Below are 24327 nucleotides of genomic sequence, written 5' to 3' on the forward strand. Positions count from 1 at the left end.
ATCATGTCCTGGCACACACACACTCACTCCCCCCGAAGGACTTAAAGAGATAGCGGAAGGCACCGGCAAAAGTCATGAGCAGAGCCGGAATTAAATTAAGCGTTATTGATGGAGGACACATGTCCTTGCCCAGCTCTCCGAGCCACCGCAAATGTTGCAGAATTCTGGTATTTATCGCATCATATTCTTAGCCAGGAGACCAACAAGTCTCCAGTTCTGTCATAAAAGGATCTAGGACAGTGGGACTGTTACAAGGAACTATCATGATATTAAAAAAATTACATTTTATAATATTCAAAAAGAATAAGCTTTGATTGGTTCAATTTAGAGCTACAGGAGAGCTTAGAGCTTATTTTTAATTTTACAGATGTCCATATAATTTATTAAATAAGAGTAGATCCACTGTTTCCCCATATCCGTGCCTGGCATTCCTATATTTTTAGTAACAGTACCCCAGTATTATTAGCCGAGCAGACTCGGTCTAATGTGCCAATCTAATTAAAGCTGCACTGGCCACCAACTAAACACCCCCTCATATGTGACTGCCGGGCTGTAAATGGCGGGGGTGTGGTACTTAAAGTCGGTTGTGGCCACTGCTGGCAAAATAAATGCCACAAATAATCATAAAACTAATGCCACAGACATTGCCAGTTCCCCCACCACTCTCTCCAGGAACTACTTCCCCCGAAAACCAGTCTCGCTTTCTGACTTCCGGATTCTGTTACTCTGTTGCGTATTTATTATAGTTATGGATTTTTTTCTCAGCTGCCTGGTTTTTACTTCCTTGTGCTCTGGCCAGGATACGGAATTGGTGTCTGTTTCTTATTTGGATTTGCCCTTTGCTTTTGTTGTGTCTAGAGAAACTTCATATTTTATTATGAATTTACGATCAGCGGAGCTTGTAATGTGTTTATTGGCCAAGCTCGAGGTAATTTGAAAAATGTTTTTAAGGGCTTCTTGCTTGAATTTACAATGCTGAGTTCTTCCAAGCAGTTCTTCAAGATTAAAGATTACATCTTTAATTAAATACACATGCTTGTTGTATTGATAACGAATGGTTCGACAGCTCCTGGAAGACAAAACGAATTCCGCAAAGTGGAACTTTTAATTAAGTCGGGAGTTCCGCTTCCGTTTGGCTGCCTCTGAGGCCTAAGTAGCCCAATACAACCATCTAAATAATTAAAATATGCAAATGCCGCCTAATCCGGACCGGCGACACGTACACGCAGACACAACCAAAACGAAACGAATCGGATAATGGAGTGGGATATTCTATATATACGGATATATAGGGAGCGGGACAGTCAGACCAGCGATTTGCTTAAATTATTCATAGCAATGCAGTTTTCCACGAAGTGGGGTCTCGAATTGGCTATACTATGGCAGGTAGTAAATTAAATAAATGACTCGCCCCGAATTGTCGGCGTGAAAGTTTCAACAACACTTTGTTTGAAGCAATTAATTCCCAGGACTCGGTGCTCTCAAATGTATGCTTCGTTTTATTTTCGTGGCCGTGGAGCTCGGTAGGTAGTCCTGTTCCCCAGGATTCCCTGGGACACACCAGGATTCTGGTAGCTAAAATATTCAATTATCGAAGTGGTGCATAGGCTTTGGCAACTTTTATGCCCTCCATCGTTTTGCTTAATTGTAAAAGTTTTATGTGCAGTACTTTTTTTAAAGCCGGAAATTTTATTCGTGTTTTTTACAACTTTTTTCTTGGCCTTTGGATGGTTGATGGTCGCTGGTCGTACAGCTTCCTCGCAATGTTTGTTTCCGTTTGTTGTTAAAAGAAGGGAAAAACATAATTTTTAATTTCGTGTGGCGCATCGTTTTTATTGGTTTTTAATTTCGTTGTGGCAGACATGGTCCACCGCTTGTCCTTTTCCAGCGCACCGTGTAAACAGCATCCTTAGAAGTTCCTCGCAGGATACAACAAAAAAAAATGGGAAAAGAAATGGTTTTCGGCTCTCCAGTTCCTCCTGCGACCCATTGGGCTGTCATAAGGCGTTAGCGTTGCTTTGTGTGCTGCGTCGTCAACGATATCATCATCGTCATCAGCGGCGCCAGGACGAAGGCAGGGCGGAGTCCTTCCCGCTGCGTGCAAATATGCTTTGTCTATAGCATTCGTTTTAATTTTTCTCTTTTTGTGTTCGCCCGGCTCGTGCTTCCTTTTGCTGTTGTTACTTTTTCATTACTTTGGCTTAAAATTGATATGAAACTTTTTGCTCACACTCGTTGCCAAAGGAGTCCTTGCCATCAATACGCTTCATGTTTACTTTTCCACACACACCCACTCTCTCACTCAAATGTCTGACTGTCTGTCTGTTGCTCTGTCTGCCCATGGAGTCCTTGCTTTCATGGGTTTTTAATTACGACAAGAATAACAATATCATGTGCTGCTCGCCAACTGGACTGTCCAGGTCTTTAAACTCCTTACAAGTTCTCCCGAAAACGAAAAGGAATAAACTAATCAAAACGATAAATAAAATCTAAATTTCAAATGAATGTATAAATCAAATTGTATTTGGGTATTCAAATCAAATCCTCCCTGGGGATGGGGAACATAATTCGATTGCAACATCGTTTCACTCTAAACTTTATTATCTCAGGCGCAGTAAGCAGACAATCCCCGGGCATTCCATCAGATTTGACTCATTGTCGGCATTGCTAAAATATAACTTAAATATTTGATGTATCATGCATATGCCATGAGCCAGGACAACCTCCTCCCCCATCCGTCTCAGTGCCAGAACGGCAAAGTAAAGCCCAAGAAAAAACAACCACTCAACGTTAAAAAAACGTAGAAAAATGCAAAGTAAACATTGCGCATACGCCGCGTAGACCCCTCGGGTGGCAAAGCAACACTTGCCGGCAACTTTCAGGTGGCATGGCAAAGCGCTAAACGTTGTTTGCCATTCGGATATCGAAAGTTATAAAGCATGAAATCAGTGCCATCCACTGCCGTGTGGTGTTGATAACAAGGAAGGTAGGAGTATTACATTGGAAAAATACAGAGGCAGATTCGAGAAGTTCTTATGATTGAAATTTTTAACGAGTGATTCCCTCGAAAGGACCTATACCAACAAATACCAAAAATTATTTCTACAATTTCTACTATTATTTAGCGAATATCTTAAGTTTTTCTTCAAGTGCAAAGTGTCAGGAAGATTAGGTTTGGGGGATTCAAGGGGCGTCGGAGCGAAGGTAAAACTTGGCGGCATATTTAAATGTGGCTGCAGGGCAGACACAAGAGCAGGGGCTGATGGGGTTGCTGATGAGGATGGAGGACTAAAGGGCATGAGGAATGGGGCTGGAGATATGGAAACTCCGCCACTGGCAGACAGTCAAAAATGCCGAAAATGTGGTGGGTGCTAGTGGAATTTTCGGGAAAACAGGAGTTTCGCATTTGCGGTGATAATCAAAGTCCTGATCAAGTTCTAGGCCTAGGGCAGTCACTCGAAGATGAACTTAAAGTTTTTTGGGCAAATAAACGCCCCAAAACAAATGGAGTTTTCTTCGTCTGTCTGCCGTTGTCTCCCGGCTCTCGTTTGTCGTTCTGGACCGGAGGCTTTTGCTCTTAATTTTCCGCTTGTGGTTTTTTATTTTTGTAATTTTCTACTTTGTGGTTGCACCAGAGAGTGGTGGCAGGGGCTGAGAAAAAAAGCCGAGGCAGAGATAGTGGTCTGCCCCGTGTAATTATCTGCTTATGTTGCTGCGCTTTTGCCCCGCTCCTTTGCTGCCCTTGCCACATCGTTATTGTGCCTCTGCCACAGCCACTTCCACAGCTACTGCCACTGCCTTTGTGGAAAAACAAAGTTTCGCTGTTTTGACGTTTTGGAGTAAAGCTGCTTAGGCGAGTCTGCAACCTGAGCAGGCGGAAATTGCATGGAAGCGGAAGTAATTGACAGTGGCATGGACCCAAGGGGAGGAGGGTCTCTAATTTGGTCTTGTAATTAGCAAAACTGTAATGACCTCCTTCTCGGAGAGGCTGGCAGCCCGAGAGCAATCGAAATGCGGTCAGAAATGGCAGAGCCACTCCTGGCCAACCGAAAGTTGGCAATCTGTTTGAGTTGCACTTCAATTACTTGTTTCAATGCCGCAATTACCATTCATTTGGCCAGCATAATGTGTCCTTGTCAACGCTGGCTGCTGCCAGTGCTCCTGCTAGTACTCCTCCAGGTCCAGGTCCTGCCACTGCATCTGTGGCCGGTCCTGGAAGATGCCTGCCTGGCGTAGACCTTGTTGTTTGCACCTTTGCTTTGGCAATTTACACATGGCAATGGCAATAATAAATCAAAAGTGAAAATGCAAATATTTTCCAACTCCAGACGGAGTGCACAGAGAGAAATAACCCCCAAGAAGGGCAAAATTAATGTTGAATTGTGAGAAAACAGGCACAACCATCGATTCAGTTTAAACAGGCATTAATTTTCATCTCGGGGGTGACTTCCCTGTTCCTCTCAGTGCAGTATAACTGCCAGACAAACATCCTGCAGGAAGCTAGACAATGCGGTTGTCTATGCTAAGCCGAAGGATCGTTGGGAGCTGGGGCGAGGATGTCCTGTAGATTTATTGCAGGTGACTGCTGAATTTCCATGTACAGTGCAGTGTGGGTGTACAACACAGAGGCATCAATAAATAATTGGAAAATGAATGCTTTGCTTATGAGAGATTTCGCAAATGACCGGACAGACAATGGATGGAATATTTGATGGCATTTCCAAAAGGGTTTCCATCTGAATAAGTGATGGTTGGACTAACAGAACTCGATAGCCTTGAATCCAATTCACTTCGGTTTCTGACCAACTTCCGGCACTTATAGCTATAGCTAGTTCATCCGAAAATCCAGTATGGATCCTCAAATTAAATTCCCTTTTCCGACCACAAATCACCCAACATCATCCAACAAAGTAACAGCATCGTGACGCAAAATGCCACAATTAAAATGAAAATTAACAGCAAAAGCAAACTGTCAATAGAACTGTCACTTCTGACAGCCAGTTGACAATTGCAAATGAGCCCGGAATGGCACGGCCCCGGCCTGTAGAGTTCGGAATTCAGTCAACGAAGCCACTTGGAGGGCTTCGAGATAAACTCATTATAGCAATTTATGCAAAATGCTCCGACCGCAATTGAAAATCCATTTTAAATTGAAAATGCCACCGAAAAAGTGGTCTCCCCACTCAGCCCATCTGTGCAAAAGGATGCCACCCCCAGGTCCTGACGCCTGTTTGCCATGTTGTGGTAACTGCCCCATTTCGTTGCCAACCCCCTTTGTTGCCGTTGGTTGGTGTTGTGTTTGTTGAGCTGCCTTCATTGATGCATATGAATTCAATTATAAAACAAACGCCACCTTCGGGGGTGTATCTACCCGAGGAGCAGGAGGGCTTGGCTTGCGACCGCGACCACGGCCACGACCACTTCTCTAATGAAACTGTTTTTTGCCAAAGCGAGAGCAAAACTTGTTAATTTTATGCACCAGACAATGAGGACACACAGGACACGCCACTGTCCGGGTGTCCCCCTGCGCTCCAAGCGCCGTATTTACATTTCCGGCGGCATTTGCATATTGCCTGCATAAAAATCAAAGGACCAGCTGCCACCGGAAACAAAGAAAGTACACAAAGAAAAATGTAAGATTTAAATAGGAAAGAAATGTATAAGCCTAATACTAAAAGTTGTGATGATTTTAAACAACGAATTGATAGGTTTTCCTACTTAAACTTTACTTTTAAAATGAATCTAACCCTCTTCCAAGACACCTTTTCTTAAGGTGCATTTAAGAAAAAGCCAAAGCCCAAAGGAAGTTCACATTTTTGCCGCATGGATGGGCGGGGCGCGTAGGCGTTCACCTGCCACCAAATGGCGGGCAGCAAGCAGCAGGCAGGAGCAGCTGGAGGTGGCATAAATAACGGCACAAGCACCAAACACAACACAAAAGGCGTTCGGCCGGGGCAAGTCAACTGGTCCCCACTTGACACCTCATAATAAAATTAAGTATACGCCACTCGAGCCGAACGATAGGAGCAACCCGCTGTAACTCCGTTGTTATTTATGCGCTCGCCAGGACTCTGGGACGGAGGACACTAGGACACTCCAGAGGACCAAAGCGGAAAACACAGCGTGCAGTCGTCCGTCTTTGAAGTTTATTTGCGTATTTCGAGTGAGCCTGGCGCCGCTCATTTCAATTTTCCAAGCGCGCCCTTCACGGTTGCCTTTGGTCCTGGCCTGGTCCTGGGGTATCCTTTTGTTGTTCCTGTTGGCGTTGTTTATGTTGATGCTGCTCCTGTTTTTCCTGTTGCCGCTGGCAATTGTTTAACTAGTTGGTGTCAGTTATAATGAATTTTAAATTAAGTTGTTATTGCTGTTCGGCTGGCACTAAACGATCTTTCGGCTGTTGTTCCGACAGAAGCAGTTTATTTGCATAATAAAGAACATGACTGATGTTAATTAAATTGCAGCAGACAGCGACTAGGTTTTTGTGAGTTTTAATTAAAAAGATCAAGCAGACAGCAAGGAAATAGCTCAATTTTTCGCGTTTCTATTCCATGTCCACCTCCTCAAAGTATGCCATGGAAGTTATACATTCCCAATTATTTCCCAAAACCTACTATAAATATTGTTATGTCAATAGGAAGACTAATTGCCGAGGACTCTGAATATTTATTATTCTTATCAAACCAGAACATCCTTCAAATGCGAGTCCAACTGAGCCAAAAATCCAAATCCTTTGATATTTCTAAACCATACTTTCAGGCGGGAGCCAGAGCCAGAGTAAACAGTGCTGAAAGTTTGGTCTGAATCTACACATTCATTTGACTTTATTTCAAGCACAACATTTTGCTTTAATCTACAATCTATTTTGTGTAACAATCTAAGAAGCCAATTCAAAGCATTTCTCTCCTTCTGCAGCAAACTATTTGCATGCCACTAGCCAGGAGCCAGGAGCCAGGACTACCGACTCCGGCATCCTGGTCCGATTAAATCCTTTCAAACGACAAGCATATGCAAATGCCAAACAACCAGCCAGGCCAACAGGCAGCAACAACTTTTTGCATTACTCGGATTGCTGGCCAAGTGAAAAACAGAAATTGGAGATGTGCAGGGTTAGGAGGCAGGGCAAAGAGGCATCCTGTAGTTTCGAGTGCCGGGTTTTTGGTCTTTCAGCTCATTTGTTGGTGACGCCACGCAGCATGGTGAAGTAGGAGTACGACGCATTCAACAGACTCTGGAACATGGCCAAAGTCATGGGGTAAACGTTGCCAACTCTTATCTGCGAGATGAAATGGAGCGCACCGCACCCGAAATGGAAATGGATTAGTATCATGGACTGCCTTCCATTCGGAATGCCCGTCACCCACCTCCAAAGGGTGTTGCGTTTGCATCAAGAAGATCAGAAGGGTTTTGCGGAAACGAATGCTGCCCCTGTACCACGGAACATTGTAAACGGCCTCTGCCACACGGAAGTTCTACAAAAGGACATACCTTTACTTGTACATTCTAAAATTAAATTATTTTCAAGGCTTACCTCAATGGAGAGATCATTGGCGCGATTGTAGTAGGTGTACAGGACATACAACATGGTGAATATGTACATTATAATCGATATGATCTGGGTGGGCGAAGTTATCTACAGAAATCCGTATATACACTATAGAGTATAGCTATTACTAGTAGTACTATGAGGCTATATCTTACTATGTTCAGACAAAAGAGCAGCGAGCAGATTATCGAGCCAAAGATAATTGCTTCGGCTGCCACAATGTTGGTAACTAAATCGTTGAGCCGCCTCACATAGCTGAAACGGAAATGAGAGGCTTATAGGGGCCACAACCTTATGCCAGGATCCAACTCCTCTTACCCTATCACCCGAATGTGGTACTGAATGCAATCGCATAGCATTCGGAACTCCGGTTCCTCCACCGTCTGGCCCTCTCCACCCATCTGGCCCAATCGGTGGACCAAAATCTGAAGCATAGCTTTGCCAAAGATGGCCAGGCCGGCAAAGAGGCTGACAAACGGCATGTACATCATGGACAGCAGTGCGGGGGTGGGCAACTGGGCCAAGTAAACAATTTCGTAAACGGGCGTGCGGGTCATGTTAACTCCGGGCAGGGCCACCCCAAAAGGATGGGCTGCAAGTAGAGTCAAAATGGAATCTATGCAAATTGAAGATGCATAGATTTCGGCACTCGAAAAAACAATTATATCAAGTTAACTAGATTACCTTAAACCATTTACTTATATCATATTCTTTACTTAGATACATAACTATTTTTTTTAAATATTTATGTATAATTGAGTTTGGAAGACAACTCTTTTCTTTGTATCCACTGACCTCTAGCCTCCCGGAACAATGGCGATATAAGAGCCCCAACGATGTCCAGAAACGAGGCACTCAGGTTGAGAATAGCCAGGTGACAGGCCTCATCCTCCGCCTGCCGGAGAATGTTACGCCCCCACTCATCGCTATCGTCGCGAATCGAGTGGAAGAGGACGGACAGTTGGTCCAGGAACTTCTCGAACTGGACCCGCTTGATTATGACCAGCCACGTGCGCATGAGGGCGTTGAAAATGGCCGAGAAGAAGAACATGTTGAGGATGAAGGCGGGCAGGTCGCCCCACGACTGCAGCAGGTAGAGAAACTGCATAAAGTTCATAGCGGTCACGGGCAGGACGAAAGCGTACTTCCGCCAGTCGGTGCCCGGGGTGGGATAAAGCACGGCCAAGTACCGCCACATCCGCACGTTGATGCTCACCAGGCCAATATCCTCGATGGCTATTTCTCCGCCTGCTCCCATGGCTGATTCTTCGCCAGATCCACTTCAAACTGTGCCACAAAGTGCTGAGCAAATGTCTTTTATTTCGCAGCAATTGTCGCCTCGCCATCAAGGACAGCAATCTGAGGGGGCCCATTGGCAATATAAATGGGATTAGGAAATGGGAATGGATGTGGAAGTGGCTGCAGGGAGTGGGAACTGAAGCCATTTGGCAATTGTCGTTTGCCAGGTCTATAATTTAGCTAATTGGCTAATGATGAGTGTAATGTAATTGGAGTGCGATTGCAATGTGATTGGGTATTAGATTGAAGCGATCTATATGGAAGAACGTTAAGGGAATTTGCATTTTAAATTTCATTTCATTTTATTCAATCAGAAAAGCCAATATTCTCTGTCCAGATTGTGAACTTTATTATGTTTTTATTCAAATAATATCTTAATATATTAAAAGGCCTAGTACTGCAATCGCTTTTCAAATATTTTCATTTTCATTTCAGATCCTTTTCTACAAACTCGCTGCAATATGGAAATCCCCATTTCATTTGGGAATCGATTTTGTCCCACTCCTTGGACCTCGGGTCGAAAATCCCTGTCCGAAAAAGTCTTCCACGCTCTGTCGCACAGACAGTCAAAAAGCCAACGAGCCGCTAACGTTGGCAGTGGGATGGACGTGGAAAAAATGTTGGAGGTGTGGGCCGGATGGCAGGACAGGTTGGAGAGTCCGCTGCGATAGCTGGAATGACTTATTAAACAATAAAACCGGATTATCCGCAAACAACTGAGCAAACATGCCAGAGCCAAATATTTCGGCCTGCTCGCTTATCATCCTCACGGGCGAAGGTCCAGCCGGAACAGGATCCGAATCCAGTTCAGACACAACACAGGAAAAAAAAACAATATAAAAATCAACAAGCGCCCGACTGGCATAACATAATTCAGCAACAATGCTGGCTCAGCAAATATGGTGAAGGAATTAAAATAGGAACAGGACAAGGACCACAAGCCAACAGGCCACCAAGCCAGCAAGCCAGCAAGCCACCGAGCCACCGAAGCCACCAGGAAACGAAGCCAGAAAGGAGTCCAATGCCAATGCCATTGCCAAGCCCATAAAGGCACACATTATGGCCACTTAACCGCGCGTTATGCCGCAAAAAGGCAAAAGGACAAAGCCGAAAGGCAAAGAAGGTTCGGCACTGGCGGCGTATGCGCAATATTTTGTGCAAACATGCTTCATGGGCAGGGGTGGGCAGGGTATAAGGAGCAAGGGGGCTTGGGGGAGGACAAATATGCAATGTCAGTTACAGCTGCCCCATTTGGTTTGGTTGGGCAGGGGTGGGCAGGGTATAAGGAGCAAGGGGGCTTGGGGGAGGACAAATATGCAATGTCAGTTACAGCTGCCCCATTTGGTTGCTCATACGAAGCGTTGCACATAAATCAAATGGAAGGCAAGCCTTTTGTGCAATTCCAACACGGAGCGAAAATGGCATCCGTACTTCTAACTTTCGGAAATTTCACACTTTAAACTTTAAAGCCACATGACCCCTTTCTCTCAGTGTCTCTACTGTCTAGGTAATTACCTTGGCAACAGCCATTTTCGAAGGACAATTTATTATAAATTAAAATGCTAAGCAGGGCAAATGAGGACATTTAATTATCACATGCTGGAGAGGATCTTAGTCGAGACCGGGGCTTAGTTGGAAAATGGCCATTACACGCACGCAGACATCAAAGTCGAAACCGGCAAGCCGGAGCTCCGCCTGCGGAGGGACTGTTAACCCCATAAACCACCGGATGACATTAATTACGGGTCCGGCCCAGAACCAGCCCAGCCCAGAGTATTGAAAGCAATCAGAGGAGGGCGGGGGCTGGGAGTGAGTGTGTGTCGGGTCCAGGATCCCTTCCGGCTTGTATAAAATTAATATCGAGTAATTAACAAGGGCAGCCAGTTACAGGGCCCCGTGATTTGGGCAGTGCCCCTCAAAACAGTCAATTGTGTGGAGTCCCAATATTGACTTTGGCACATGGCCGGGGCCACCAGTTCCCAGCTGCTGTTGCCGGGGACTGCTTAAGAGGCTTTTTGCCAATTAGGCAGCTCACCATGCTTAGCCCGGAATTGGCCTTTAAAGTATGGAATTGCTTTCGGCCTAAACCCTCGGAGCTGCTTTATTGTTTCTGGAGCTGAACTGCATCAGCTGTTCAAGTCGGTCTCGGCCCTGGTTACACAAGCATACCTAATGCGGCTTAGTTTTTGTTAACGATTTGCAAACATGTGTGCCCTCCACTCTAGAACTGAACACTGAGCCACCCCCACAGCCCGGCGGACAAAGGCGGTATTCACTTTGATGGCAGCGGGCCATGCGAGTTCTCCGCCGGGCCATGTCGTCACTGTATTGACGGACTGGCGTGGGCCGGTTGGATGAGTAAGCCGGCGTAAGAAAATGAGAATCGTTTGTTTGCGGATAATAAACCATCTCAAAGAATGTACAAAGCTTCCCAAACGATATACATTTTCAAGGGGATATTTGGCGAAAAAAAAGCCCAGATAACAGCATCGGATGACGATTCAAGTGGAGTTCGAGGCCGTTGGGAATTCCGGAGACTGTGTAAATAATGGAAAAGTATTAATAAGCCAATCGAGGTCACAACATGCCGCCACGAACATGAAATTATTTTTATTCAGTCTCATTTGGGGCATGCAGGTTTCATGAAACATCCATCACGTTTCCCTCGTATCTAAAATTAAACCCAAAAGCAGCACAGTTCCGGTGATTTCATAGAATGTTTTGATAAGATTCTGGCAAGTTTTTTACTAAAAATTGCGATACACTTTTAATTGTTTAGCTTCGCATCTCATTTGCTCTGGAAGGGGGAACTCTGGGACCCATTTTTGTTTTCACAATTTAATTCCAGCTACGGATGATTAATATTTGTATGAGAAAAGTACATTGAAATCGAATATGAAACTAGAACAGTTAATGTTAATATATAAAAAAATGACTATTTTCGTGAATAGATAAACAATTTTATTTATTCATAATATTGACTAAGCTCATTGCTGAAAAAAAGAAACAAAGATTCATTTGAGTGGCGGGTGCAACCCCCAGGGTTTGTGGAGATTGCGAATATCTACAAGCTAAGTAGTCTACTTTGGTGCTATTTTGTGCGCGACTTGAGATTCGGATGAGGCGGATTAGGGCAGATTACAGCCCACCTGGGTAACGACCTTTGCAGCCACGTCCGAGGCCATGCGGACGCACTCGCCCAGCGAGCGTTTCTCCAGCCAGGCGTGCAGGAACCCGGCCACAAAGGCATCGCCTGCTCCCGTGGCGTCCACCAGATGCTCCACACGTGGTGCCCTGTAGTCTTCGAAAGTGATCGGGCCAGGGGATCCCAACTCCGTCACATAGTTGGTGATCACTTGGACGCCGGCACTTCCTTTTGTGATGAACAGAACCTTGGTGCCGCCTCCGCTGAACAATTCCTCGGCTAGTTTGTCGATACTATTGTGGCCCGTTGCCTCGGCCAGGGCCTCGAACTCCTGCTGGTTGCCGAAAACAAAGAAGGCGAGGCGGGCCAACTTCAGCATGACATGGGAGTTCTTTCGAACTATGTAGGGGGCACTCAGATTGAGAGCCAGCCGCCGTCGCTCCCTCACCAGTTGCTGCACAATATATTCGCACACATCTCCCCTCTGAGGCACAAAGAAGCCCTCCACGTAGAGGATCTGTTTACGTTCCACTGGTCGCAAGAAACTCTGGCCATCGTGGCTTACAGCATGGCTGAGCGTTTCCAGAGCAAACTCCGCCGAGGCCCCAATATTGGCATACAGAGTGGGGTTATCCTTGTACATGAGAGCCACACACTGGCCAGTGTGCGCGGTCTCGACGGTCTGGAGGCAGGCTTCGATGCCCCGCTCTCGCAGGATCTGGCGCAGCTCCTCGGCAGATTCGTCCGCCCCTACAGCTCCAAAGAACAGCGCATCTGTGCCCAGCTGCTTGAGGATGCGGGCTGTGTTGAGGGCAGAACCACCAGGATTCGTAAGGCACTGAGAACTGAAAGAAAGGTCATAGGCTAATTAATGAGCAAATGGTGTTAGGATTTGATAAGTTTCTTACCTGGCAGAAGCCTCTTGGGCCAGTTGATTGAGTATTTCCATGTCCAGCTCCCCCTTGGAGCCTAGTTTCAGGTCATAACGTTCCAGGAGCTCCGGGTCCTCCAGCTTCACCAGACGGTCCAGCAGAACATTGCCGAAGCAAATCACTTTTCGCGGTCTAGAAATGGGGGAAATTCCGACAGTTGATGGGGATTTCTTTCGGTGCAGGAAAAGCTTCTAGCTGAACTTTTCCGCCTTTCCCAACTACTCACGTGTGGAAAGCCCCTTGCGTGTCGTCGGTGGGTGGATTGCCCCCGAAAATTTTCTCATAGACGTAGCCCAGGTACTCCATTGTATGCAAAAACTAACGACCAGACGGGACTTTTAGCGTTCTAATTACGCGAGGTGTGAAGCTGACAGATCCGTAGCTACTACGACCACATCCACCACTTCCGTCTGCCTACAACCAACTGATTGTCCGAGCCGGTTTCTCGGCGTGTTTTTATCTCGCTCGCGCCGGCGAGTTTTTTCCCAACTGGCCCATTTCTGGCAATTATATCGGGCCAACTTCTTTTTCTGTGTGTGAGGCTTACAAGCAATATTTGTTAGTTGCTTTTGGGCAGTATCTTCGCATCTTGTTCTTTGTTGACTTCTTTGACTTTGATGGGGACTTTCAAGAACATTGAGCTTTTGGCGAGCGGTGGTGGTTGTCTTCCGTCTGTGTTGGCTAACGGATCTAATGACTGCAAGTTCACTTTAAAATGTCATCCACTTATCAATAATGACTTTATTGTTTGATTTATGCCGTCTAATTACAACGCTTATTACATAAAACACTTAGCTTAGTGTGGGTTGCAAATATTTAAAAGCTTATCAACACTGCGTGACTAGAGAAACAGCTGTTCAAATGTTTTTGTTTACATGGAAGAAGCAGCAAACCGGATAGCGCCAAAAGAGAGCAAGTCAGAGCTTTCGGAGCAAGCTTAGCGACAGGGTTGCCATTTGCATTAAAATGGTAGCCGGAAATGAACGTTACTATTTAAAAACGTTTTACAAACCTAAAAAAAAAACAATTTTAAAGATGTGGAAGTTTCATAGAACATAAACAAGAAATAAATGATTTTTTATTGATATGTTTAGCTAGAGATTTATTATATAGCATTTTTTACATATTTCTTAGCAATACCCACAAGTTCTTATGAAAATATGTAAGTTGTGCGAATTATGAGGAATTCTCTTGTGATAATTTCACAATTAAATTGAACTATCCTATAATCAATCGATTTTAACATTATTCTAGAAGAAAATTTGGAAACTTTCCAATGGAAAGCTAAGAAGGTTTTTGATTCTTATATTCTAAACTAAACTACTAAAAGTACACGAATAAGCACACTTAAGACTATAGATAAAAATATAATTGATTATACTTTGATTACAAATTATTAACATAAAAGTTTTTGATAATAATTACTTCTTCCATTAATAACATACTTCATAATCATTTTAAGAACAATAAAACTCTTTGTTGAAAAATGAAAAAGAGAAACATGTTGTGTACGTAAGAGACTTTCACCTGCAGTTCTTTTACCCAAAAAAGACCTGAGTAATATTTCGCCAGTTTTTGAAAATGTTTTAACAATATTTCGCCATAACATTTAATAAAGCTTTAATCTCCGGGAATCACATATCTGGCGTGGACCCCAACCAACTCTTATACCAACACTTTAGCAAAAAGAGGACAAGATTAAAAACTTACCCCGAGGACACATCGAGTGGAGAAACATCAAAACTACTTGTAACTTGTTTGGGGCTTTTTCTTTGAGAACGAAGAGAATTGGGGTTTTTTCCAATGCCAGCGATAAAATGGAAATCCCCCAGCATAGCTTCAGTGCCCACATAATTGCACACTGGGGGCTGCACCAACTGAGGGGCATTCCGAGACAAGCGGCCAGGCCAGAGAGCCAGATTAGTCAGATCCGAGGCGTGTTTGTGGAGCACGTGAGACAGAAAACGATGCAGGTGACTGGCGTCCCTCGGCCGATGGCTGACAGCCATGACAGCAGGTGGGACAGGTAGGAGGGGTGTGGACTTTGGACCGGCTTCGAAAGCCGAATGCGTCTCAATGCAAACGCTTTTTTCGGGGAAGTCTTGAAACCAGTTGTTCGTTGCCAACCAAACGCACTCTCTTTCGGTATTGGCTTACTTTGGATCCTCTGCTCTCGGTTTGGGCCCAGTTTAGTGCTGAGCCGCGGTGACTCAGCAGTTGGGCATCCCAGACATGCAGCGATCACTCCGCTCCAATCCATGCCCATTGGCAGAAGTTATCCAAAACAGCTCACATCACATGTGGCGAGGGCATGTTGCACTGCACATAATTGGGTGGCATAATAGGCAGTCCCAAGTCAGTGATGGCCACCATGTTATAATGAAAAGAGCCAAAAATAACTCGAATAACATAGAATTTCTTAGCTGAATTAAAGTGAACTATAAGTACACATGTATCTAGATAACTAAAAAGCCAGATTGCTCGTTTCCTGTTTCCAAAAAAGTCCTCAAGTTCGAGTTCTTCTTAAAACAAGTTATTATCAAGAAATGTACTATAAGTAGAGTTACAGTTCCATAAAAAGCTATATAATAATAATTAGATAAGCCTTATTATAAAGTAAAACTTAATATTATCAAAACAATTTATTGTTAGAAAGAAACCCAGGAGTTTGGCTTGAAAACCTTCGTATTGGCACCTCCTCGGTGGCAACTTGAACCTTATTTACAAGTTCATTGGCCATTTTTGAGGCAAATTTGGCGCGCAAATAGCGAGCTGTGTCTGCACTTTCTATTTCGGTTGCAGTACTCAGCTTTTTTCATATTTTGATATCTCAATTTCGATTGGGGTAAGCGCCGCGTAAGCAGAGACGACTGTTTATGTTTTGGTCAATAATGTCTTCATAGGTCAGTAATTAAAAGGGGGACTGGGAGAAGAAGGTGGAGCTCGAGAGCTCGACTCCCCCAAAAATCTCTTCTTTTTTTTGTCCACCTCAACTGTTTTTTATTGGGGAAGTTCATTGATTTCATATTTTGTTGTTTTCCCCATTACTGTTGACCAATTCAAATTACAATTCTTGTTTTTCTCCCCTTACCAGAAAGTTCGTTAAACCTTATGCAGAATATTTTCACTTTTCGAAGGGGAACAAATATTTTTTGGGGCTTTGTTTTTTGAAGTACAGTGTCGACAGATATTCAAATACATTGTTTGTTATTTTGTGAAATTATAAACCTCATTTTGGGGTAGTGGCCTGACGTGAAATGCAATCTCTATATAGATTTATGGTTCTGAAATTAGAACTTTCGAAAGCTAAAATTGGAAATAAATATGTTTATGGGTATTTAATTGTGGGGACTACCTGTGTTTCAGATGCGTCAGCATCGTAAATCTAGACAAAATTATAGGCTGTTCTGGTGGTCCGATATTGGTCGATCTTGTCACGTTATTTCCAAGCTGCACCTTCAGCAGTTTGGGCAACTCAATTAAATGTAAACTATCCAAATAACATGACTGGACATATGAGTACGTGTTTGTGTGCAGGTGCTATTTTTAACCGTGGTGGCTCGACAGAAATTCATACACCCACCGAATTCTGCTTGCCGAATCAAAATATATAGTCAGTTGGGTCGAAAACAAAAATAATTTATCATTAAAAAGGAAAAAAAATGCATTTTGGTGCGCTTCGTTTGTGGTGCGGTACTTGAACCCGTCGAGCGTCGGGGGAAACCGCCTCGAATGGCGTAGTTTGCGAGGTTCAATTGATAAAATTCTTGATTCCCCCGTTTCGACACGTTCCCACGTGCTTATTGTACACCGGGAATGGAGTGAAAAAAATTGTATAAATTGATTAGCAGCTTCCATTCTAATTTTGTTTGTCCACTCGTCTGGCAAACTCCCAAAATATACTTATACTTATACTTTCCCATTTTGTTTATTCACTGCCGTTCGTGCGAATCCAGAACAGAAATAAAATTACCTTGAAACCATTTGGAATCAGTCCGCAAGGGGTCGCGCATTAATCATACGCCTAGTCTACCCATCAAGTATACGCCGCGTTGGCCAACATGTTGGAACTTGACTAACCGTTAGGTTAGGACCTGTTGATCACCTGCTGGCAGTGGGCCAATCTCCCTGGCCCATTCACTAGATTCCCGAGAAAATCCCATCGCAAAAAGCAAGGAAATCCATTCAAGTGAAATTTATTGGCAGCCGTGAAACACTTTTTGCAGAAATTCGATGATCAAAAGTGCGATTCACGCATGAACAGCTTGCCAAGTGATTTTTTTTCCAGCGAAAGATAATAAAAAACGAACTCTTAATTTAAGGGAGGCACTTTCTCAGGCGCTCCTCAGTGCGAGAGTGTGTGGGAGTGCGAATAAGAGCCTCACAGGTTGCATGACCTCCATGTTTTTTTAAAGGCTAACTGCAGTTGCAACCCGTGGAAAGAAACTCGGCGTCTTGCTAATTGCCTCAAAATTAACGGAAATATTTTTGGTTTGTCGAAAAAGTGGAGAAAAAAAACCCCGATTCGAGCTGAGCACAGCGAAAAGAGCGGAAGAGCAGGCCCCCCAAAAGCTCGCTCCATATTCCCTCGCATTCGGGGGCTCTCCCAGCGAGCGGCTGGGGGCTCTCACGGAGCGGAGCGGAGCAATTCTGATGAAATTCAGTGGAATCGGTTGGTGGCGGAGAGGGCAGCTATAAAAGCGCTCGCTCGCCACCAGGCGGCATTCATTGTGAAATTGAAAATCAAAATTGAAACAACGCGGACGACACTAGAACGGTCAGAACGGAACGGAAAGCCAAGCGTGGAAAGAATTTCATAATCAAAAGTTAATCAAACGCTAATCGCAAGCAACATCAACAATCAAACAAACAACAAAAACAATCAGTGCCAAAAGCCAAAAAGAAACTAAGCCAAAAGTGTCAAGCCAAGTGGAAGAAGCTAACAGCTCGAAAATTTCGCAAAAGCAATCAAATAACCAAACCGCCAAACACATCAACAAAATGGTAGTCGAGGAGACCTGCACCATGCACTTGGATATGGATATGGATTTGGATCTGGAGCTGGAAATCGATCTGGCCATGGAGTGCGCCCCCATCGGACGCACCGTTAAATCGGCCCTTATCAGGGCCCAAAGCGAGTCCCGGGTGATCGTGGGACTGTCCGCTGCCATCAATGTGCTCTCCAAGTCACCGGAGGGCTCACTCTTCTGCCTGATGGCCGTGCCCAAGGACGGCGACTCCGCCACCCACATGCACGAGGTCCTACTGGAGGCATTCTGCTACGAGAACGACATCTACGTCATCAAGGTGGACGATGCCACCAAGCTGAGCCGGATCCTCGGCCAGGAGACTGTGGAGTCATGCTGCCTGGTGCAAAAGACCTGGGCCGGCAATCTGCAGGACGAGGAGGAGGAGGACAAGCTGACCAAGGCCGAGAATCAACTGGTCGACTACTGCGAGGCCCACTGGGATGCACCCCAGCATCCCATTGTCCAGCTGCCGGCTGTGTAAGCGATACAGCTATACATGATTGAACTGAAAAAGCCCCAAAGACAGTGGGCCAAACACGGTTTGAAGCTGATAAAAAGAAACGCAAAACGAAAACCTGTTGCTGGAGGTTGACGTACTCGTTACCGAGAATGTCTTGGAGAGTTCCTGAGGGATACCGACGTTCCGGAGCCAGATATGCGGCCGTAACCGAGCACACCATGTACCATATACATAGGATATATATATACCCTTACATAACTGTATATTGAGAAGAGATTGATAAGCCAGCGCCTTGGCGAATAATGGAAACTGAAAGGCGACCTTCGTGGCAGGCAGGCGGCTGCGAATGCAGTAGAACCTGCAGCGGAGACACCCGCGGAAGTCACACACACAGATACACACACACACACTCACACACCGAAGATCATCAAACACACACACACAGAAGCGCGTGACCAGCTGCTTCACACACACACACCCATACTCGAATACTTAAATGCAATTTGTTTTTGTATAATTTACTGATAATGACAATTATTCTGTATGTCGTAAATTGCAAATTACACTTTTAAAGGAGAGCAGCAAATTGCTCTCGAATTGCTTCTTAAAATTAAAGTTTTGTTATGTTAGCTTTTCCCCAAAAAACAAAAAACATACATAAAAAAAATGTTACTTAATATTAAGAAAAATACAAACATTTTTGGAAAAGAAAAAGAACATGAAATAAAATACTGATATATAAAAAATGAAAACTTTCTCTGCCTCTTTATTGTGTCGATCTTTTTTTCAGCCATCTCTTTCAGAAAACGAAGCCCCTCATTTGACGTCAATGGCGGGCAAATCCCTTGGATATATCGGAGTACACCAAACAATACATATCGGGAGCCGACTCATCCGTCTTTTCACAAAACACGTCTGGGCTTCCCCGGGCAGTGTACCATTCCATTAGCCTCGCTTATCAATGAAATTCTCGGAAGCCACAAAATATATGAGCTGTGCATACAAATTTTTGGCTGGTAATTGGGAGAAATAGACTGTTATATAAGCAGACTTTAAAGTCGTCCTCCATCTGGTCTAGGCACTATAGTATATATGGGTTTGGAAGAAATCTCGTGGTTAGCCGATAAGGGGTGTGAAATCCCCCAGTTTACCAACTCACTTCTCACAATCGCCAAACAATGCGAAAGTAATTAAAAGTATAGGTCATGCTTATGGGAGGGAATAAGGAGGTTCTTTCGAAAAATGTACTAAAATAATGAAATTAAATAATAGGATATCCTAAAAAGTATATCATTAAAGTTTAAGGAAATCTATAAATAACATATTTTAGTGCAATTTGATATCAACCTGTCTGGTCTGTCATTTTGCAAACTCCCTCTTTTGAGGGCATCCAATCAGAGCGTGTTAGCGATCATGCCAATTGACTTAACCAAGCAGACCAGGCCAGACCAGACCAGACCGATGTTAAGCTGCAGAGACACGTTAATATAATCAATGCCAGACATCGCACAATGTTAGTTTAATGGACGAGCCGAGACAAAGAGCCACCAGGCTAGCCTAGGGGCGGAGAAGAGCATGCGAGTGGGTCGTGTCGTGGGAAAATCACTGGAAAAAAGCTGGCCACTGATTAGGACCATTAACACGACAGAGACACTGCTCCAAGACATAGGTCAGTTAGGCGGATCGTCTGGACACGAATTTGGAGGAAGTTTGGGGAAAAAAACATGAACGGATGGTTAACGCATATTTATGGCAAACTTTCCATTCCGAGATGGCCCCAGGGGGTTGGGTCTTATGAGAGTGGCTTTTAGATCACTACTATTGCTAATTAATAACATCCAGAAGCCAGATTGGCTGGGTTATCCGGGTTACATCGGACGTAGGATTGCACAATTACTGAAATGGGTCAGCTGTAAGCGGTTTCAGATCGCTCCAGTTCGGTTCTGGCCCTCCCAATTATCACCTGAACTATTGTCCCAGTGCATTAGATCGACAGATGTGTGCAATTTACCGAATGTTTATAGTTTAATTATCGACTGTTGAGTTAGATCCAGGTGATCTGTTACCGGCTGTTCCAACTGTATTATACAAGCTGATCCCCACTTAATCACGGCGTGCCGTGTACTTTACCCCTTCCACTCGAATCCCAGCGTAAATTCCAAAAAACAATCCGGCCAACTCATTCTCATTCTCCGTTGAGTAATGGGCCATGCGGCCATTGACTGAACAATTGGAGTTGCTAGTGTGGAACCACTTTCTGCCGGACTCCCTCTATATGCAAACATGATCGCTGTCTTTGCACCCTGATCGCTTTTTATTTGCCCACATACGGAATTGCGGCAAGAGCGTGACTTGGCGGGATTGCGATCCCAGACGTGGAAGTACAAATTTCAAAGATTCACCTCCGAAGCGAAGCGGCGATGTCGTCGAAGGTAAATGCCATATAGTGATTCATATTGGCCCGGTCCGGCCCGGGCCGGCCCGGTGCTAGCCCCCGACCAGCTGGAAATTAGCATAATTCTCAATGCGAAGCGCACGTCAAGAGCCCCCGTCGGAATAGCCCCGATACTCGACCTACAACCCACTTGGCAAACTAGTTTTCGGGTCGGATTCGAGCGGCGAAGTCGAAGTCTGGCCAGCGTTCTCCGTACATGTGATTGTCATGAGCGCGTGCTAAACGCCAAGCGTGAAAGGCCCACCCCCTTTTTGGCAAAGTCGAAGACTTCATATGTCTGGATGGAGGCTGGATGGAATGCAAACATGTTTTTCTCAGCAAACAAAAAACCAGAAAATATAAATATTATTATTTACATTTTAAGCTGCGTTTCAGAGGAACATTAAGCGTATTTCCCCGTAAGTGATAAGGTTATTCGGAATCGCGGCTTATCAATGCGTCGAACGAAAGTCGGGGCGTATTATGCGGCGTAGTACTATCAGTGTGGGGGCTAACACCAACCGCACTGCGTATAGGATTTGTGGCCGGGGGACTCCGAGTACTTAGAGCACTTAGAGGTACAAAATGTGGAGCAATGGAAATCTCCAACCTGGTCCTGATAAACGAGCAACCAGCAAAATTTCCATAATTTGGCGGCAATCAATTTTTGTTTACTACGATTCAATAGATTTCAGTAGCTTGAACTTTTCCGCGGCCAATTGATTACAGGGTTATGGTGAGCTGATAATCACAGCCACGTATGTATGTATGTGGTGGTGCCGGGAAATCCGGGGATCGCTTACTTATGAATGGAATACAGCGGCTGGAAAACGGGTTTTTTAGTAAGGGGAAATTTTACAATCGGACCTGTTGGGGGTCTGGGATTAACCTGTCTGCTATTAAGAGCTACTAGCCACTTTAATGAGTTCTGTTGCACAATATTTGCTCTCTAGTCGCTGGGCGTCCGCTAATCATGAGTTCGCAAAAAACCAGAGCGATTCCGGGGAGCCGATAAGAGTCTAAAGATTGTAGAGCCACGCTTCCCCAAAAGTTTCAATTATTTTGAAATTATTAAGATTTAAATATTTAATTGTTTCCACGAAGCACGTTCTTCTGAAAAAGAAAGAGATTGTGGTTTAGTTGATGCAAAATTTAAACAGAAAAGCGGTTTATTAAGAAGTTTATTTCTTAAAATATGACCCACTGAAGGATCCCAGACAAGCTCTTCACACTCTTCCCAAATCGAACCGGTTCTGTCCGGTTCCTCACATGATCCGTGAAGTCCGATAGAGTCTCATCACACATTGGGGCGGGAAAACTAATGGGAAAATCAAATAGATAGTTCAATATAACAGTTAAATAAAGGCCAGCGTAAAACGCAATTGCACTTGCTACCATATCCCCCGCCCGGACTCTATCCCGCCCCGGATTAAATATTTGCACAAACAAGTCGGTGCGAAATTAGCGCCACTTTTATAATTGAGGGCGGAGTAGACAGGTACGGGCGGACTCCAATATTTAATTGCCGTTTATCGCGGCCATAAAACAAATTTTGATAACGCTATGGCTCTCTATGGCTAGTCCTGTCCCTTTCCGACTCTGGCTCTGTCGGGGGGTCTGTCTGGGAAAATTAACGGTGGGGCGTTGAATTTCACAAGACCCCAGACGACCGAAGGGGGGTTGTCTCTCTCACGGAGAGACTCTCCTGCTCTCCTGCTCTCCCTCTCTCCCTGCTCAACGCGTGCCGGAGAGAGTGAAACTGATAAGATTAATTGCCGGGGTGGGGGTTCTCCTCCGCGAGCAAAAAAAGGGCGATCGCCAGGGTGACTGATTGGAGTGCCAAGTTCACCTGGGCGACTTGTTCGACGACATGCTCGAGCACGTTTCGGTTTGATAAGATGCATTCCCCGCGAGCTTTCTGGTCTGCTTACGCAAATCGATGGATAATTGAAAGAAATCAGCATGTGGCCGGGTATAACGGTACCGTTATTATACAAGTGAGAGTGAGCCAGAACATCACTCCAAGCCTGCCACCCACCGAGCAGCTGCGACAACTGCGTCAGTGTCGTAAAACTTTCTCACGTAAGTCAAAGCCCGAGAAGAGTACCGCTATCTTGTCAACCGAATCTCGGCTTATCCTTTGTGTCCATTGCAGCCCCAGAGCCGAGCCCCAGAACCCGCCGCAATCCAGAGGAGATATCTGGTGTATAAATACGAGTTTTATGATGGCGTTAAAAAATGATTTTTAACGATCTTTGCTGGGCATAATGAAGTTATCGCATGATCGCTGATCGGCCAAACAAAACATTCAAACAAAACAATCGGGGTGCCAGAGCCAGAGCCAAGGGAGGCGGATGTTCACGCCCACTATCTGGACAGGAGCCAATGGTGTCTATAATTATGCTCGCTATCGGTGACGAAGGCGGCTGTCTTGTGACGTCAAGACGGCAATATCACATGGTTCCCTTATATTTCTGGCGATAAATTTCGACGTATTTTGGGGAACAATTTCTTTTAAAGAGGAGCGATAGCAATGTCGACCTACTCCGGGTTTTTTTTTGGGAAATTATTGACGCGACAAACAAGGGAACTTGACTTCCAGACGTCAATTTATGATTACTTAATGGGTTCTCAAAAATTATTAACTTAATTATAGATCAGGAATACCGGAAAGAGTACGAAGATCTAAATATTAAATGCGAATACCTATAATTACGTACAAAAATCGAATGTGAATTATTCTAAGCTTATGAGTACAAAATCCTTGGTATCGACTTTCACTTTGTTGCCATAATTGTTATATCAGTTGTGTAAACAAAATTATTATAAAACATATACACTTTGTTGTTCAATTATTGTTTTTTTCAGGCTCATGGCAACCAGAACCCAGAACCCTCAACTCAATGCACAAACATTCCAGTTTTGGGACCATAAGAAGTTATCGCAAAACGTGATAATCGCCAACATGTGACTATCATATCACGTTTTTTGGTTCATAATCGGGTCTTAATTTATTTGGCCTAGCAACAAGCTTGTTTGTCATTTAAGTTATTGGGAAAGGAAATATAAAAAATAACAAACTGTTTGCCATACGGCGGGCCAATATCCGCCGTAATCAGGGGTCATGGTTCCTGGGAATGAAGGTAATAATAGACCTCCAAGCTAAAAATAAAAAAGAACCGCCAAGTGGATAATCAAAAATGGCAAATTGCTTTATCTTTATCTTATCAGTTACGTATTCGAAGCGACTTCTGGGTTGGTTAGGGCCAAAAACAAATTCAAGGTTCGCCAAAACAGAATACTCCAGCCCGGCGGCAGGGAGACCCACTTTCACGTCGATAAGTGGTTTCTTATCTCACGAGTAGTCGCATGGTTATAGTAAATGGCTTGGAGAGTGCTTAGAAAATGGTTTAAAGCAAAAGCTACTAGCTACTAGTTGAAATCGGCTAGCAACCTGTCGTAGTGAGTGATGGCCCGCCCGGGC

The 24327-nt window shown here is 44.5% G+C and overlaps 3 protein-coding genes across 3 annotated transcripts; 1 reads left to right on the plus strand and 2 right to left on the minus strand.

Moving 5' to 3' along the window:
- Positions 1–6836: 6836 nt before the first annotated feature.
- LOC6495093 (odorant receptor 43a) lies at positions 6837–8876 on the minus strand. Its single transcript, XM_001959045.4, has 6 exons — positions 8339–8876; positions 7862–8135; positions 7699–7798; positions 7529–7630; positions 7362–7469; positions 6837–7273 (listed from the first exon to the last, which is right to left on the minus strand). The coding sequence occupies exons 1-6, from the start codon at positions 8799–8801 to the stop codon at positions 7169–7171; spliced, it is 1152 nt and encodes a 383-aa protein (XP_001959081.3). The 5' UTR covers positions 8802–8876; the 3' UTR covers positions 6837–7168.
- Positions 8877–11780: 2904 nt separating this feature from the next.
- LOC6495092 (adenosine kinase) lies at positions 11781–13723 on the minus strand. Its single transcript, XM_001959046.4, has 3 exons — positions 13146–13723; positions 12896–13051; positions 11781–12832 (listed from the first exon to the last, which is right to left on the minus strand). Exons 1-3 carry the CDS (start codon positions 13223–13225, stop codon positions 11971–11973), a joined length of 1098 nt encoding a protein of 365 aa, XP_001959082.1. The 5' UTR covers positions 13226–13723; the 3' UTR covers positions 11781–11970.
- Positions 13724–17619: 3896 nt separating this feature from the next.
- Positions 17620–19156, plus strand: LOC6495550 (growth arrest and DNA damage-inducible protein GADD45 alpha). The gene has a single exon (XM_001959047.4). It carries the CDS (start codon positions 17921–17923, stop codon positions 18428–18430), a length of 510 nt encoding a protein of 169 aa, XP_001959083.1. The 5' UTR covers positions 17620–17920; the 3' UTR covers positions 18431–19156.
- Positions 19157–24327: the final 5171 nt, after the last annotated feature.

The sequence above is a fragment of the Drosophila ananassae genome, chromosome 3L (assembly GCF_017639315.1).
Source record: "Drosophila ananassae strain 14024-0371.13 chromosome 3L, ASM1763931v2, whole genome shotgun sequence".
NCBI lineage: Eukaryota > Metazoa > Arthropoda > Insecta > Diptera > Drosophilidae > Drosophila > Drosophila ananassae.